The sequence below is a fragment of the Nannospalax galili genome, unplaced genomic scaffold, assembly GCF_000622305.1.
Source record: "Nannospalax galili isolate Female #2095 unplaced genomic scaffold, S.galili_v1.0 scaffold363, whole genome shotgun sequence".
Taxonomy (NCBI): domain Eukaryota; kingdom Metazoa; phylum Chordata; class Mammalia; order Rodentia; family Spalacidae; genus Nannospalax; species Nannospalax galili.
Genome location: NW_008351176.1, coordinates 610988 through 627352, shown reverse-complemented (window position 1 = coordinate 627352; position 16365 = coordinate 610988). Strand labels below are relative to the sequence as shown.

The 16365-nt window shown below is 40.9% G+C and overlaps 1 protein-coding gene across 1 annotated transcript in view; it reads right to left on the bottom strand.

The window, feature by feature from the left end:
- Window positions 1-2061, bottom strand: part of LOC103746088 (C-C motif chemokine 6-like) — a 4369-nt gene extending 2308 nt beyond the window's left edge. The window contains exon 1 of the mRNA XM_017801956.2: window positions 1986-2061. Coding sequence (XP_017657445.1) covers window positions 1986-2058 — 73 coding nt within the window. The 5' untranslated portion in view covers window positions 2059-2061. The remainder of the gene's footprint in view (window positions 1-1985) is intronic.
- Between the last annotated feature and the right edge of the window lie 14304 nt (window positions 2062-16365).

Here is a 16365-nt window from a genome sequence, read left to right as displayed (position 1 = left end):
TCAGTTCTCTTCTGCCCTTTACCTAGATTCTGGGATCCAAATCAGGTTATCGGGTTTGCATGGCAAGTGTCTTTACACACTCTGCCATCTCGCTGGCCCTATTTAAATATTTTTTTTTTGGTTTTGTTTTGAGATAGGGCCTTCCTGAAGCCCCAACTGACCTGGGACTCACTATGCAGACCAGGCTGGCCTTGAACTCACAGAGATTTGCCTGCTCCTGCCTCCTAAGTGCTGGGATTAAAGGCATGCGCCACCATGTCCAGCTGTGCATTATATTAACTTTTAAAAATATTTTATTTCTTATTTTTAGTGTATGAATATATTGCCTGCATGTATGTAAGTGCACCCATACCATGCAATGCCAGTCAGAAGGGGGCATCAGACTCCCTTGGAACTGGAGTTATGGATGATTATTAGCTGCCATGTGGGTGCTGGGAACTGAGCTTGGGTCCTCTGCAAGAGCAGCACATGCTCTTAACCACTGAGCCGTGTCTTTAACCTCCTTTATATTAACTTTTGAAAACTCTTAAAAATTCTGCATTCCAAAATTCAAGTAGCTCCAGAGATTTTACATAAAACATTGTAAGCCTGTATTGTGATAATTAGGCAAATACAGTTCAACTTTAGTTTCCTTCCTTCCTTCCTTCTTTCCTTCCTTCCTTCCTTCCTTCAACTTAAATTTAGGTTATCACAGAATAAGGCTAGCATTAAAAATTGCTATTTAGGGGCTACAGAGACGGCTCCGTGGTCAAGAGCGCTTGCTGCTCTTTAGGAGGACTGGAGTTCGGTTCTCAGCACCCATGCCAGGACTCACAACTGCCTGTAATCTTAGCTCCAGCTCTAATACTCTTTTCTGGCCTCCTTGGGCATCTGCACACACAGACACACATACATAAAGCAAAAAATAGAACAAACCTAATAAATAAACTTGGTATTTACTTTTTGTATCAAAACATAAATTAATGATTTAGGCAATAAGGATTAAATTATCAACTTATCCAACAATTATTTTCCAATGTTCTTAGCTCATTTCTTTTAAAGTTGGTCTTCCATACCTGGAAGCTCCACATCTGTGGAGTCAACCAATGAAAAATTTCCTAAAATATAATGGCATTACTAGAGACTTTTTTTGTCTTGTCATTATTCCTTAAATAGTATAATGCTTGCTGTGTTTTGGGTGGAGCTTGCAAAAAAGAAGAGACTCTAAATGACTCTGTCTGTCCATTACTTCTCCCAGGTTGGCTCCTGCCTGAATCCTACTACTTACTACTGTGTAATCTTAGGCAGGCCTTCATCTTAAGGCTAAAATTTCTATATGACTCATTTTTTTATTTATAAAATGACAATACTAACAAGAATAATAAAGTATATATAATTGCTGATGTTCTATTTCCCCCTATAAAAATGGCAATTTCACATTGTTTAATATAATATCTACCTCACAGGGTTGTAAGAGAAGTTGACTTGTTAACATATGTAAGACAGAATAGTTGCTGTCTGGCACATGGGAAGTGTTAGATATGTATTTGCTAAATATAAAATAGAACGGTTAGGATTTTCTTGGGCTGAGCCACCTGCCTGGCTGGTTCTACTTCTCCAAAATGATGGATTTTTTGTAAGTGGTATGTTAACACTTCTAACATAAGATTCTATGCTTCTTTCCTCAAGCATAATTTTACTACAGATCTTCTGACCTAATACTTAGTCCTACGTCAGTTAAAGACACATATCAAATAATTCTGACTATAAAAGGGGAAACAATTGTTTTCCTGAATGGTACCAGTTATCAGTATATAGATTCCCCTAGGGTCTAAAGGCTACAGACAGAGGCAGGTCTATACACAGTTGCTGTTTCTAGATAAATTCTACCACCATGTCAGGATGGAGAGTGTTTCCAGGAGGGCAGTGCTGCCCTTGTGGGTTTCCTTCCCAGACCTCCAGTTACTGTTGACTTGCTCACCGCTGAGAAGGCTCATTGGACTCACCATGTATGATCCTGGCCTGGGATCCAACAGCAGCCACAAGGGTAAGCAAGGAAATAGCCATGGAGACCCTCATCCTCCTGGTGGGCAGGCAGAGCTGGCTTGAAGACTTCTCACTACTCCCTGACTTCCTGGCCTGCCCTGGTATTTATAAGATAGGAGGATCAGGAAGTTCCTGGGTACATAATACTCAACATGCACGTTGTAAAAGAGGAAACAAGGCAGAGAATGCAAGGGGAAGGAGAGGACCAAGAATGTAACAGGAAATGACTGCAAAGGTGGAGGTAGGAATGAAGGACTAATTTAAGAGGACATGGAGGAAGGAGAGGAGCCCCTTACTCAGAAGTCTTGAAGTCTCTTACCAGCTGAGATTCAAGAATTCAAGCACAATGAATAAAATTTCCTGTGAAGGTTGCCTATATAGACACAATATTCCTTTTGCGTAGAGATATTTAAATGAAGAACATTAAAATAACAATGAACCATGCTTAAAGCCTAATAGTATTTGATTTTTGAGTGTGGATTAATTTTCTTTCCTAGAAGTGAACCTGGAGTTTTCTGAAAATCTTACTATACATTTCATTTATAGTTAAAATGTATTCTAACTTCTGTGTACAATCCTTGCGGCCTGTGGTTTTATCTTATCAGCTGTAATCCTATCCAATGCACCTCAAGAACCTCCCTCTGAGGTTTATTGAAAAAGAGAAAATAAAGTTCCTTAGGAACGCTTTGAGGTGTAACTTCAGAAGCCACCAAAACTGTGGCTGTATATGTGGCTGTTGTAAAGTCACTTAAGCGGGACTCTTGGGAGCGCTATGCCCACACTTGAGTGTATCCCATCCTTTTCCTAAATGCTTCTCTTTCTATTAACACCCACACTTACATCTATGTTAAAAAGAATCTCTTAATAAACTCCAACTCTGTTTCATATTGACTCTCCCTGAAATTCTTTACGCAGTGCAGTCAAGAATCCTGGCTTCATCTGAGTAGAGGTCTCTGAAAATAAACAAACATACAAACCCCGTCAGACTGGTATAGGCAGCAACGTGGAGCTGTGTCTCTGGCTCCCACTCCCACTGCCTCTGATGTCTTTCCTGGTGCCCACAGAGGAACCATCTCTGCAGCAGTGTTGCTGAGTTTCCTCGACTGCCCCTTAGCTGCCCTTGCTCGACCCTTTCCGCTTGCGTGTTGACTTAGTTTCGTTCTCTCTGTTTTCTGGCCGGAGACCCATATGGTGTTTAATGAGTGCCACTGGCACCAAAGATAGGAATTCCTTTAGAATCTTCCATACCCGACTCCTGGGTCAGAAAAAGCAGTCACGCCTGTCCAGAAGGACATCACCATAATAACGATTCCATGAGACTTGTCTCCGGAGAGCTGCCCAAGGCCCTTTTGGGGTGAACTGACTGGTGTGACGCCAGGGGGAGTGAGCCTCACTAAGCAGCACGTTTTGATCTAATCTCTGTTACAAACGCCCGCTTCTAGACGCAACATGCTCCAGACCCTCTCTTGATCCTGAAATCTTCCTATTGGTGCTCCCAGCTTTCCCCATTTTGTCTCGTTTTTGTGAAGTAGCCTTGGGGACCTGGAACTCTGCCAGTGTCTTCACCGGCGCTGAACTGCCAGCTGCCTTTCAAAGCCTCAAACTTTCTCCTGCTGAGCACCAGTCTCATAGAGGATGTTTTGAGGAGGGTCTTCCATAACTTGCTAAGGCCGAAATAGGTGAATTTAGTCTCCATGGGTTCTCATTTTATGAGAGGTTAAAACCCCAACTGTTAGGTGTAACTAACTATGTAAACTACTGTAAAGAGACACCACAGTGTATTCAGAGGTCTCCGGGTGAAGCCTGGAAGGAAATTATCCACTGAACTTGCGGGGATATCCAGGGTTAATGGCTGTGTTGGACAGGCCAGGCCAGTGATGTCCAATTCAGGTTGGGAACTCATTGAGCTATCCTAGGCTGTTTTCTTCTTTTCATTTTTTAGATATACAAGTAAACACCACAAAGCTTGCCTCACTGTAAGTTAAAAAGTGGAGGAATTTGGCCTCAAAATGGCATTTCAGGAAAAAAATTCTATTTTTTTTAAAAAAAGGTTTATTATTATTTTTATTTATGTGTATGTGTGTGTCTGTGTGAGTGTATGCTGTGTGTGTTCAGGTGCCTATGGAGGCCATAGAAGGGTGTTGGATCCTCAGGAGCTAGAGATACAGGTGATTGTGAGCTGCCAGATGTGGGTGCTGGGAACCGAACTCAGGTCCTCTGGGAGAGCAGCAAATACTCTTAACTGCTGAGCCATCGCTTCAGCCCCCCAAATTTCTGTTTTAAAGATCTCTTCCCTGCTGCTGTTCAGCACTTCAAATAGAAAAAAAGTACTAACTTAGGTCTGCACAATGAGCTTCATATTTTGACCCTTTAGATCTTACTGGATGTCTGCTTGAGCCCTATCAATAATTAATTTAAGCTCTATATATTTGAGATGTATTTTTCTACTTTGTTTTTATTACAAATTTTAAACTAAAGATTGCTTAGTGCTATGGAAGAAATAATTTGTCTACAGTCTATCTTAATGACAGTATAACAAATGATAAATATAAATGAAGGCTACAAGTCTTTGGAGTTTCTTGGTCTGTTTTTATGTATGGCTATGTGTGTATACTATCTACATGTGTGCTTATATTTGTATATTATCTACATGGTGCCAAACAGTCTTATATGTGAATGTTCATGTAAATTGAAACTGAATTAGCCCAAAGTCTTTATAATTTTTAGTAAAACAGGAATTTTAGAACAAAAGTCCTGGCCCTGGGCAGCCCCCACAGGCTAAGCTTGGACACATGTCACAGTACAATGATTAAAGAGATGAGTAATGGTGAAAGGTGGAGAGAGGAGATTTGATCAATTTGGCCATGTTAGGGGAACTAGTAGAGAGGTCCAGTGTCCCCCAGGCCCTTCTTCTGGGTACTGACATGAACTTTAGATTAAAGTAGAGAAGGAATTAAAACAAGGGATGAGAGTTATGTGTAACTGGTCAGTCGTAGTCAAGGTGTGGTCTTGATCTGTCTCAGTTCTGGTCCTATAATCTGATTAAAATAATTCCATATTGCTCAGCAAGACAGCTGGTTCTCTGGGGACGATTGCTCATGCTCCAGGGCACAGCCTCAGCATCATATGTGGTTGTTCTCACCTGGAGGTGGAGCTGCTCTGTTATTAAGGTTTTGGACAAGGATTTCTCTTTGTGGTTTCAGTTTTCCTCCAGTGATTAATACGCTTGCCTGCTAGGTCCAAAGGAAAAAGACACAGAAAATGAAGCCAGGATGCCAGGCTTTATCCTGATACTGGTTGCCTTGTGGGTCCAAATGAAAAGCTGATGCTTTTTGACAAAAGTAAGTAAGTGGCTGTAACGATAGGACTTAAAGCCCTAACAAACTCGCTAACTTAAATTTGTTGGAAGAAAAATTAAAAGTGTCTCCGGAAGTAGTTTTGCTAATGTTGCAGATCTAGCTTCCTGGGTTTTCATTAAAAGATAGTTATTAAAAATATAGTTATAAAGAAGAATTATTTTCTAAATTTTGTAAAAAGAAAAAAATCAGAAAGGAGCCATCAATGTAAAGAAGCTTAAAAAGAGAAGGAAATTCTTTTAGATTAAAAAGGATTTTAGATGATAAGTTTGTTCTAAAGTAAAGGATTATTCCACAATGGAAATAAAAGTGTGGACAAAACCAGAAAGCTTAAGCACGTTGCAGAAGATCTAAGTTATGGGAAATATTTATAAAATATAAAACTTAAAGACTGCATATATATCATCAAGTTTACTACAGTGAAAGGCTCTTAAATTTTCCCTGAGGTCAGACTTTGCTGGGTTCTGGTTTTATCAGTTGTTCTGCACTAGGCTCCAGGAGGAAGCTGCAAAAGCAGACAGTTGATCTCAGACATCCTGAATCTACTTTTAAATTTGACTTTTGAAGTTTTCAACCACAGAGATAAAATATATGCAATCCAAAAAGCCAGGGGGAAGCAATGAGAACAAGCTCATCTGATAGCCTTAACCTGGGGAATTATATATATTTCTCATCTTTTTGAGACAGAGCTCCCTGTAGCCCCAGCTGGCCTTGAACTCACTATGTAGACCAGGCTGAACTCACAGAGATCTGCCTGCCTCTGCCTCCCAAGTTCTGGGACTAAAGGTGTGTGCCACCACACTGGGCTGGGGAATAATATTTTATAATTATAATTTTCCCGGGCAGGTTATGAACCTGTCCCCTCAGAGAAACACCAGGAAGAAGAGGTTTCTAAAGGGGCAACACTTGTCAGAGCAGTTGAAAACCTGGGCACTAGGAAAGAGCTGCCCTAGGCGAGATTCTAAGAAGCCAGGGCATTGCCCCCTCTGCTAAGGGGAAGCCACTGTAAAGGAGGATGTCTCATCTTCCAAGAGGAGGATGTACCTTCAGCACCAATGATGGCTGCCCTTACAGACTGAAGCTGCTCAAGGCAAATCCCCCATCCAGCAGCTTCTGGCAACCATTAAGGCACCTCAGGTAACTCCTGATATGGCAGATAAAAATGCTAGTTTTCTGGGGCTGGAGAGATGATTCAGGAGTTAATAGCACTTACTGTTGGGCAACTCACAACCACCCGTAACTCCAACTCCAGGGGATCAAACATCCTCCTGTCAACTCTGCAGACACTGCACTCACAAGTGGACATACCCTCCCCCACATATACACATAGTTAAAAAAAAACTTTAATGTTAATTTTCTTTTTCAATACTGGGGTTTTGTTCTATGCCTTAGTAACTCAGTACCTCTTTGTCAAAAAATTTGTGTAGTAACCAGTGTTAGTGGAAATACCCCAAAGCCAAAGGAATTATTACTGTCAGACCCAGCCTTGGGATTTGCTCTATGTGTAACAGAAAGACAAAGCACAACACCAACAAGTCATACGCAGGGCCAATGAGGTGGTGCAGCAGGTAAAGATACATGTTGCTCCAACTTGAGGATCTGAGTTTGATCCCCCAGTCACATGTAAAGGTGGAAGGAGAGAACTGACTCTACAAAAGTGATCTCTGACCTCCATATATACCATAGAATGTGCACCCGTGAACATAACAATAATAAAAAATTTAAATCCCAGATAAACTCTATGTGATAGGATGTTATCACAAACTGGAACAGCTATAATCATGCTTGGAGGCTACAGAAGAGATTCTGAAACTTCTTTTCCAGAATTAAACTTGTGTCCATCTTATGGAGAAACAGAGGAAATGGACCACTCAGTGAGGATATAAACTCACTAAAAATGGCTGGTAGACTCAGGGTAACATAAGATTTTGTTGTCTCAAACAGTTGAGGGTCTTCATAATTTCATAGCATCTCAAAAGACAGTCATTAACTGTTTTAGTCACTTGTGTCTTTTTGGGAAAAGAACCATAAAGTCCACAATCCAAAGAATGTCTGAAGGCCTGTCGTTTGTATTAACTCAGGAGGTTATTGTTTACCACCTTGTCTTAACAAAGTACGAAGTATAGATCTGCTCCAAGGAAAAGACTGATAACTAGATTTTACTCAAATGCTTCCCTGTCAAGGATATAAATATTTCCTAATGTTTGCTGGTATCTTTTCAGGGTGGCTATCAGCCTATCCAACCCAAACCACGAAAAACTGAAAACGTCGGCCAGGCCTTATTCTCTGGAATAAAACCTAAAGCCTTCCCCCTCTTCCGAGTCTCCATGTCCTTAAGAGCCTTGAATACAAGGCTGCTTACCCATGAAAACTATTAAAAGACAATTCTCTTCAAATAAGAGAAAAAGAAATCTTAACTTCTTAAATACAAAGACAAGTCCCACCTGCAAACGTATTTGCAGAGGGAACCCTTACTTCCCTTTGCTTCATTGCTTTGCTCTTAGGCCCTGTTGGAATGTGCTCAGTGATGACAACCTCACACTATTTTCCTTTTGATTGATTCTACCATTGGAGTCCTTCTTGGAACTGCCGTTTGTGTTTCACCACGTTCTCCACTATGCTTTTTACAGCCCAAGGGTCTTGTTCTTACACCTAGACGTTAAGATGATGAGGAAAGCTGTGCTTCGAGACCTGGTGACCTTTCTAACAGCAGCACAGGGGGAACTCGGGCCAGGATTAAAGCACTGTGTATACTTATCAGATACCCCAGGCTATGTGTCCTCAGCCCTTCAAGATTTACATACCAAGAGTCCTTTCTGTCAGATTCTGCCTTAAGTTTTAAAAGATTTTCTGACCTCATGAGGAAAAGGCTCTGCTATTCTTGGTGCTAATCTTAGGACTGGGCACAATCTGCTGTATGCCTATTGTTTATATGGCTTCATGTCCCAAGTAGTAATGTCCTCTCTTCAGATGCTCACAGAATGGTGAGCCACTGATCTGCCAGTTCAGACCATCTCACACTCTTTCTTGTTTTTTTTAAAAATAATAAATACCTTATTATTTTTATTTTATGCTTATGAGTATATTGCCTGCATGTATATAAGTGCACCTGTGTCATGCAATGCCCATGGAGGTCAGAAGAGGGTGTCAGATCCTCTGATGGTTGTTACACATCATGTGGGTGCTGGGATTCAAACCCGGGTCCTCTACAAGAGCAGCCAGTGGTCTTCACGGCTGAACCATCTCTCCAGCCCCTCCCTTCCTCTTTCGATCAGACTGATTGAGACTTTAAAAAAAGTTGTGTGTGTGTGTGTGTGTGTGTGTGTGTGTGTGTACAAGTGACCTTGGAGGCCAAAAGAGGGTGTTGAGTCTCCTGGAGCTGGAGTTCCAGGCAGTTGTGAAGTGCCTGATGTGGGTGCTGGGAACCAAATTCAGGTCCTCTGGAAGAGTAGCAAGTACTCTTAGCTCTTGAGTCCTTTCTCCTGCCCCCTCATTGAGCCTTTTGGTTCCCTGCTCAGCAGTGAAGGAGTTAGAGAAACTGGATTTGGGGACATAATCAACCCTTAAGATTAAGGGATCAAAGTCTCAGAAGGGGAAACTGAGACAGAATAGACAGGAAAAATTAAGGAGACATGGAAAAGGAAGAGTCCCTCACCTTGAGTCTGGTTGAGACGTCTACCAACTGAGAGTCAAGAAGCACTGGGCTGGTTGTGGTGGCACATGTCAATCTTAGCACTCAGGAGGCATAAGCAGGCAGATCTCTGAGACTGAGGCCAGCCTGGTCTACACAACAAGTTCCAGGTCAACTGGGGCTATAGGGAGAGCTTGTTTGAAAAAACAAAGCAAAACAAAAAATTCCAGCACCACTAAAATTTGTTGTGAAGGTTGCTTGCATAGAAACAATATTCCTACAAATAAGAGTGTTAAAAAAGCAATGAATCATGCTTATGGTGCAAGTGTGCTTGACCTTTGAGTATGGTTTTACTCATTTCCCGGATGTGAAACTATAATTTCCTGGGATTCTTACACTATAAACTTCACAGTAAAAATATGTCTTACCCATCTTGTGCCAACCACATGTACTAAGGTTTTACCTTATCAGTTGTAATCCTATCCAGTTTACCTCAGGAACCACCCCATGACGCCAATTACCAAAAAAGAAAAAACCAATTCCTTAACAACCTTTTGAGAGGTAACTTCAGAAACCACCACAACCATGCATCTCTATTGTAAAAACATTAAGTGTGACTCGATGGAGAAGCCCATGCCCACACTTGTATAGTATCCTTTTCCTAAGTGCCAATATTTCCATTAATAACCATGCTTAAATATATCTTTAAATCTCTTCCTAATAAACTCCAATTCTGTTTCATATAAACCCTTCCTGGAATTCTTTTCCATGACACTGTAAAAACTACGAGCTGCACCTGAGTTGAGGTCTCCGCAACTCTTTAGACTGTGTCTCTGGCTCCTACTCCCATTTCTGTGAGAAAATGACTTGGACAGCCCTATGGAGTTCCTCAACTGTCCTAATGGCTATAGGCAAAGAGCAAATATTTTAAGGAGCATTTCCTTCTAGGAGGTTCACTTATCCTCTAAATCAGAGTAAGTTTCTTCTTCTTCTTCCTTTTCCTCTTCTTCTTCTTCTTCTTCTTCTTCTTCTTCTTCTTCTTCTTCTTCTTCTTCTTCTTCTTCTTCTTCTTCCTCTTCTTCTTCTTCATTTTCTTCTTCTTCTTTTTTCCTTTGGACTCCTCCTTCTTCTTCTAGACTCAGCCAACTCAAAGTATCCAATAACCAATGAACAGGGGACCCAGCAGAGAGAACTCTCTAATTTATAAACCTGGCCATGTGATTCTTATAGTGTCTGTAGATATATTTTATTCCTCCATTTGTCTCACATTCCTCATCCAATTCATAAACAAGTTTGACTCTAACTTCAAAAACACACCTAGAATCTTACTACTCCTTAAAAGAAATGCATAATTTTTTTTCTCTTTTCCTGTAAGTGGAATACCAGAGCTCAGTGCTATCTATGAACTGTAGATTCCAATGAGTTGAGATAGGAACTTAATCTTTAAAGCTGTGCTTTTGGGACTGGAGAAATGACTCAGCTGTTAAAAACACTTACTGCCTTTGTAGAAGACTTGAGTTTGTTCCCAGCACCCATGTTGGGCACCTTACAACTGCCTGTAACTCTAGCTCCAGGGGATCCAACCCCCTCTTCTGCCCTCCCAGGCACTGCACTCACAGGTACATATATGCACACACATATATACACAATTTTTAAAAAATTTTTATTTATTATTTTTATTTTATGTGTATGTGTGTATTGCCTGCATGTAGGTAAGCGTACCCGTGTCATGCAATGCCCGTGGAGGTCAAAAGAAGCTGTCGGATCCCCTGGGACTGGAGTTACGGACAATTGTTAGCCACCATGTGGGTGCTAGGATTCAAACCCAGGTCTTCTGCAGGAATAACCAGTGTTCTTAACTGCTGAGCCATCTCTCCAGCCCCATACATACAATTTTAAAAAAAATTAAAGTTGTGCTTTATTCAGAGAGCTGACAATCTGAGAAGATAGTGGATTAACAGTCTAAGAAATCTTACATCTCACCTTTAGCTGACAGATTAAATAGGGAGAAGTGGGGAGAGAGGGACAAAGGCAGAGCTCAACCTGGGCTCAGGCAATTCTTTGAAATGCTCTCTAGTTAGTGTCTGCTAGTGTCAACCTTGCATTCCTACACGTAGGGACATCTGGGCTGGGAGGAAGTTAGCTCAGTACAAACCATTAGTAGTCATAGATGCTAAGCTAGGAGTAACATGTATGTGCTGATTCCTTTCTACAATGTGGAGTATAAGTGTGTCTTTATAACACAGACTGTGAAAGTGCCTCTATCTCTGCCACTCTGAGTACATACCTCTTGACATTCTCCACTTACCCGTGTTGGTTAAGGGCTCAGTTCTACAAATCTGCCTCCACTTCAGATGTCAGTCATGGTTGCTAGGTCTCCGTGAGGTTTCTCATGGCTTCTGTCCAACTCGACTTCAATTGGTGCTGGGTTCAATTAAAAATATTTATTTATTATTTTTATTTTATGTGTATGACTTGAGTTTGTTCCCAGCAGCCACACTGGGCAGCTTACAACTGCCTGTAACTCTAGCTCCAGGGGATCCAACCCCCTCTTCTGCCCTCCCAGGCACTACACTCACAGGCACATATATGCACACACACACATACACACAATTTTTGTATTGACTGCATGTATTTTAGTATACTGGTATCATGCAATGCCCACAGAGGTCAGAAGAGGGCGTCAAATCTCCTGTAACTGGAGTTAAGGGTGGTTATTAGCCACCATGTGGGTGCTGGGGACTGAACCCAGTGCTCTTAACTGCTGAGCCATCTTTTTAGCCCCTGCCTTTTGAGTGCTGGATCAAAAGTGTGTGCCACCATGCCTGGCTTCAATTTTTTGCTAGACTATCTCATAGAACTCAGAAAAACCAGTTACTACTCAGATTGGTAAGTTTCTTTTCTTTCTTTTTTTTTCTTTTCTCTCCTCTCCTCTCCTCTCCTCTCCTCTCCTCTCCTCTCCTCTTCTCTTCTCTTCTCTTTTCTTTTGATACAGGGTCTCATATAGCTCAGGCTAGCCTTTAAGTTGCTATGTATCTTAAGATGACCTTGAACTTCTGATCTTTTTGCCTCTACTTTCCAAGTGCTGAGATTACAGGCATGTAACATCATGCCCAATGTTTTTTAATATTTTATTTTAAATGGAGGGTTAAAACTCAGAAACACCCAGGTGGAAAAGATGCTATTGAATAACCCTACAAAGTACAGAAGTTTTTTAAAGAAGACTTTATTTGGATCTTAGCGGACACTTCTTTTGGGGTTGTGCTTGGCTACGCTGCTTTTCTTTCTCTCCCTTTGCCCTTTGGCAAAGTTGCTTCCTCTCTTCTCCTTTTACAAGGGTCATGTCACCTCCCTTTTCCCTAGTGTCCTAAACACTCTAAGGAGCCTCATCCAAGTCATAAAGATGTACGCCAGGCATGATGGTACACACCTTTAATCCAAATACTGAAGAGGCAGAAGAAGGTGGATCTCTGTGAGTTCCATGCTAGCCTGGTTTATATAGTGAATTCTAAGCCAGCCAGGGCCACATAGTGAAATGCTTTCTCAAAAAATTTTTTAAAAAATGATGTTTACTGTAAATAATCTTTCTTTGCATTTGGTGACTTTTAAATAATATTAGAATTTGTAACATCCCTTCATTATTGTTATTTTGATCTTATGCATCAAAACTAGCACAAAACATCTAAATTATCATGAGGTTTTAACTTAAAGAAAAGTGATAACTCTGTCAAACAAGAGCCATAGGCAGTCCATGTCATTGGGATGTTCTGGAGAAGGAAAAAGGAAGTACATCCCTAGCTGATGAAGACCCTGCTCAGAACACAGCCCTCCTGCGTTGTGCCTCCTTTCCCTCCCTACAAAAACCTTCTGTACCTCTGAATTCCCTGAGATGGAGCTTTGAAGATGATAGTCACCCCCTTCTACCTTCCATGGTACCAGCCCTTGATAAATCTGATTTCTTTCTATCAAGCCCTCAATACGGGCTTTCACATGGAAAGCAACCTAGACTTTGGTAACTTTAGGAATTGCAATTCCAGGAAATAGCTTCAGATAGCTCTAATTAGAGTTTTGAAGAAGATAAAGAGAGAGCATATGTTGAACAAACCACTCATTTATTAGAAGGCAATAAAAACTCCTTTGTGGAGAAACATCTGTTGTAGTTGAGAACAGATGCTGTGTACACAAGCCACGCAACCAATAGAAAAATAAAAGTATGTGCACACTTAGTAAAAAATGTTCACTGGACAAGAGCTTCATAAGCTATTGCTGTGTCTCTTGGGTCTCTAGACTTGTGTCTGCTGAAGGCAGAAAATTCACATTCCCAGGCAGCAGCTAGATTTCCGTGTAGGTGCTTTCCCTGACAGTCTCCCAGCTCCATTCTGAAAAGCTCTTTCAAATGTTCTCATCACAATTTTCCTTTTATTTTTGCACTCATAGGACGAGGTATGGGGAGGGAGTGTAGTGTGCGGCCCTCTTAGGCCCTCTCTCTACTTTTTTACCCACACAGAGTTCTCAGAATCCCATTCTCCTGGGGTTATATAAACAAGAATGACAAGTTATTGATCTTTGATGATCACATCGTCTCCAGACCCTCCTCCCTCCCTGGAAACTGAGAGGTGAAGCTTACTTAACATATTGATGTATTTGACTTCTCCCCTTGTTTCACACCCCACATCCATTTCATTAATACTTTTGGCTCTACATTTAAAAAACATATTTAGAATCTTATTACCCCTTGAAAGAGCAAAACTCTCATTTTTTTCTCTAGTCTTCGGCTAATCATCAGTTCTCCTGACAACCAGCTCCCATCCTCATCGGCATGAGATCAAGTGCAGTTCAAAGAAGCTTTTGTAAATTATAAATTTAAAAAGGACAGCCTTATCACATTGTTTTAGCTTTATCATTTGGGAAACCCCAAGGCTTCTGGAGCTCCATATCAGAAGTTTAGGACAAAGGCCAAAGTATGCGTGTCTTGTGTCATAATGCCACACTCTTAATCATTGCCACTTCCTTCCCTGACATAAGACACCCTTTGTGTGTCACTGGGATTATTGCAAAAGCCCCAGCACGTGTCTCCTCTTGCTTCTCTTCATTTGTCAACACTGCAGTGATAGTGATATTGTTAAAGTCTAAGAGAAAGTCAATCAAATGAGAAGTAATGGAGTGTTTTTTTTTTTTTTAATTGTCTCTTTAAAGCAGGGTCTTCCTATAGCTCCAGCTGTCCTGGAACTCACTATGTAGACCAGGCTGGCCTTGAACTCACAGAGATCTGCCTGCCTCTGCCTCCCAAGTGCTGGGACTACAGGCGTGTGCCACCATGCTTGTAATGGAGTTTTTAAGACCCCAATCACGGTAAAGCCTATCCTCGTGAAAAGGTACAGTCCCTAGGGGTTCCTGTTTGCTGTGCTCCACAGCCCCATTCTCTTCCCATCCCTCTCTGTGCTCTCATGGTGCAGGCTAGCCCTTGTCTGTGGCTTTCTGTTCCTCCTGCATGCACTGCTTGCTCTTCTCTCAGATGCCCTCAGCCATTGCCCTCTCACCCCATTTGGTTTTATTTTTTTCAGTAAGTCAACCCTTAGACACTATATTTAAAATATCAGCTACCTCATCTAGCAGCAAGCTGTTGCCAATATTCCTTTAGATAAGATTGGGGTCTGCTGTTCATTTTCCCAGTTCTATGCTGGGTTACTGTCTGGGAGTCTCTTAGGCCACGCTGGCGAGCAACTCAAAGGAAGGTATCTCCTGTCTGGCATTGTTTCTTATTATGTAGCTTTTAGCTATATGCATGGACTCTTAAAGAATTATATTGATCCCTTTAATCTTTGGTTATACTTTCCTTTTGGGTGTTTAAGACCATGCATTTGACCCAGATAAACCAATTTATTTTTACTGTTAAGGTCGTTTGAGGATCTGTTCCTCATGGGTCAACATGGGCTTGGGAGGAGCCCCTGTCTCCTTTCCTCTGCCAGTTCCATCTATGTAAAGATAAGTCAAAGGTCCTGCTCCACTGTGGCTGGCTTCACTTGGAAGGATGGAGGAAATGTTTCCTCTGTGTTGACCCTCCTCTTTGTAGATTGGACACTGAGGCACCAGCAGGGGGTCAGGGGAGATGGGAGGTATATAGATGAATAAGATGTGGGTATATAGATGAATAAGATTGTTTGAGATGTTCTGTATGAAATACACACACACACACACACACACACACACAAAATCAATCAATAAAAAAATGAGTTGTATTTGAGGAAGAAGAATAAAAATTTGCTTCATGTTAATTAGTAGATGTGAAAAACATTACCACTGAAATATACCTGATGACTTTGTATCCATGCTCATGTGCCAAGGATCTCAGAAAGTAACTGACTGTGACTCGTAATAATCAGATATATAGAGATTAGAAACGCATGTACTCAGAACATCCCAAACCATCTCATTTGACTATACACCCATCTCCCAGATGGCACCCTCCCATCACCTCCCTCCCCCCACTAGAGCCCTTTATATTTTAAAATGAAATGGAGGTCTTTTTTAAAGGTTAAAAACTCATTCAATTTTATTGTCTTACAGTGTTTATACTGAATACGATATTGTATAACTGTAATAATTCAACTGTAAACCTAAAAATTTACAGCCAACTTTGGAAGAGAAACATCTTAGCCCTGGAAATAGTTATTGAATATGTAAATGCTGTTGTAATGAAATGCTTCTTCTAATATGTGGTTATTAAATAAATAAAAAATTGAAAAAATAGATAAAATATTTAAAAAGAAAACAACAATAAAAATAATAAAAGAAAAAATATATCAGCTCCCCTACCCAAATACCTATTTTTCCTACATACTCAATGTTACCTAACATAATACGTATTTTACTTCTGCTTTTAATTCCCATCTCTCCCATAAGAACCTAGGCTGCATGAGAACATTGTTCACGGCTGTTCCCCGGTTCTTTTTAATCTAGGTTTCTCTGAAAGCAGAGCACACAAACTATTGTGTGCACTTAGTTTATTTGGGAAGTATTTTAGGGAGTGGGGAAACTGTACCAGTTAGGGGGAGTTTGTGTTAGACTGGCCTTGAACGTGGTATCATCCTGATATCTGGCTTCCAAGTGCTGGGAACACAGTCATGGGCTACCAAGCTTAGCTAGATTTTTAAAAAAAGGCTTGTAAAATGAAACTCAGATTTTATCTGGGTGAGTAAAAGGAAAGCATTTATGACCTGGTTTCCATCCTTGTAGTACTTTAAAAATGTAGCTACAAATTCTTTGCTACTCCTCCTATTGAGTAATGTTTTTGTCCTTTTCCCTAGTGAAATTGAGAAGACTTAGGACTCTTTTAACCACACTCACATGATC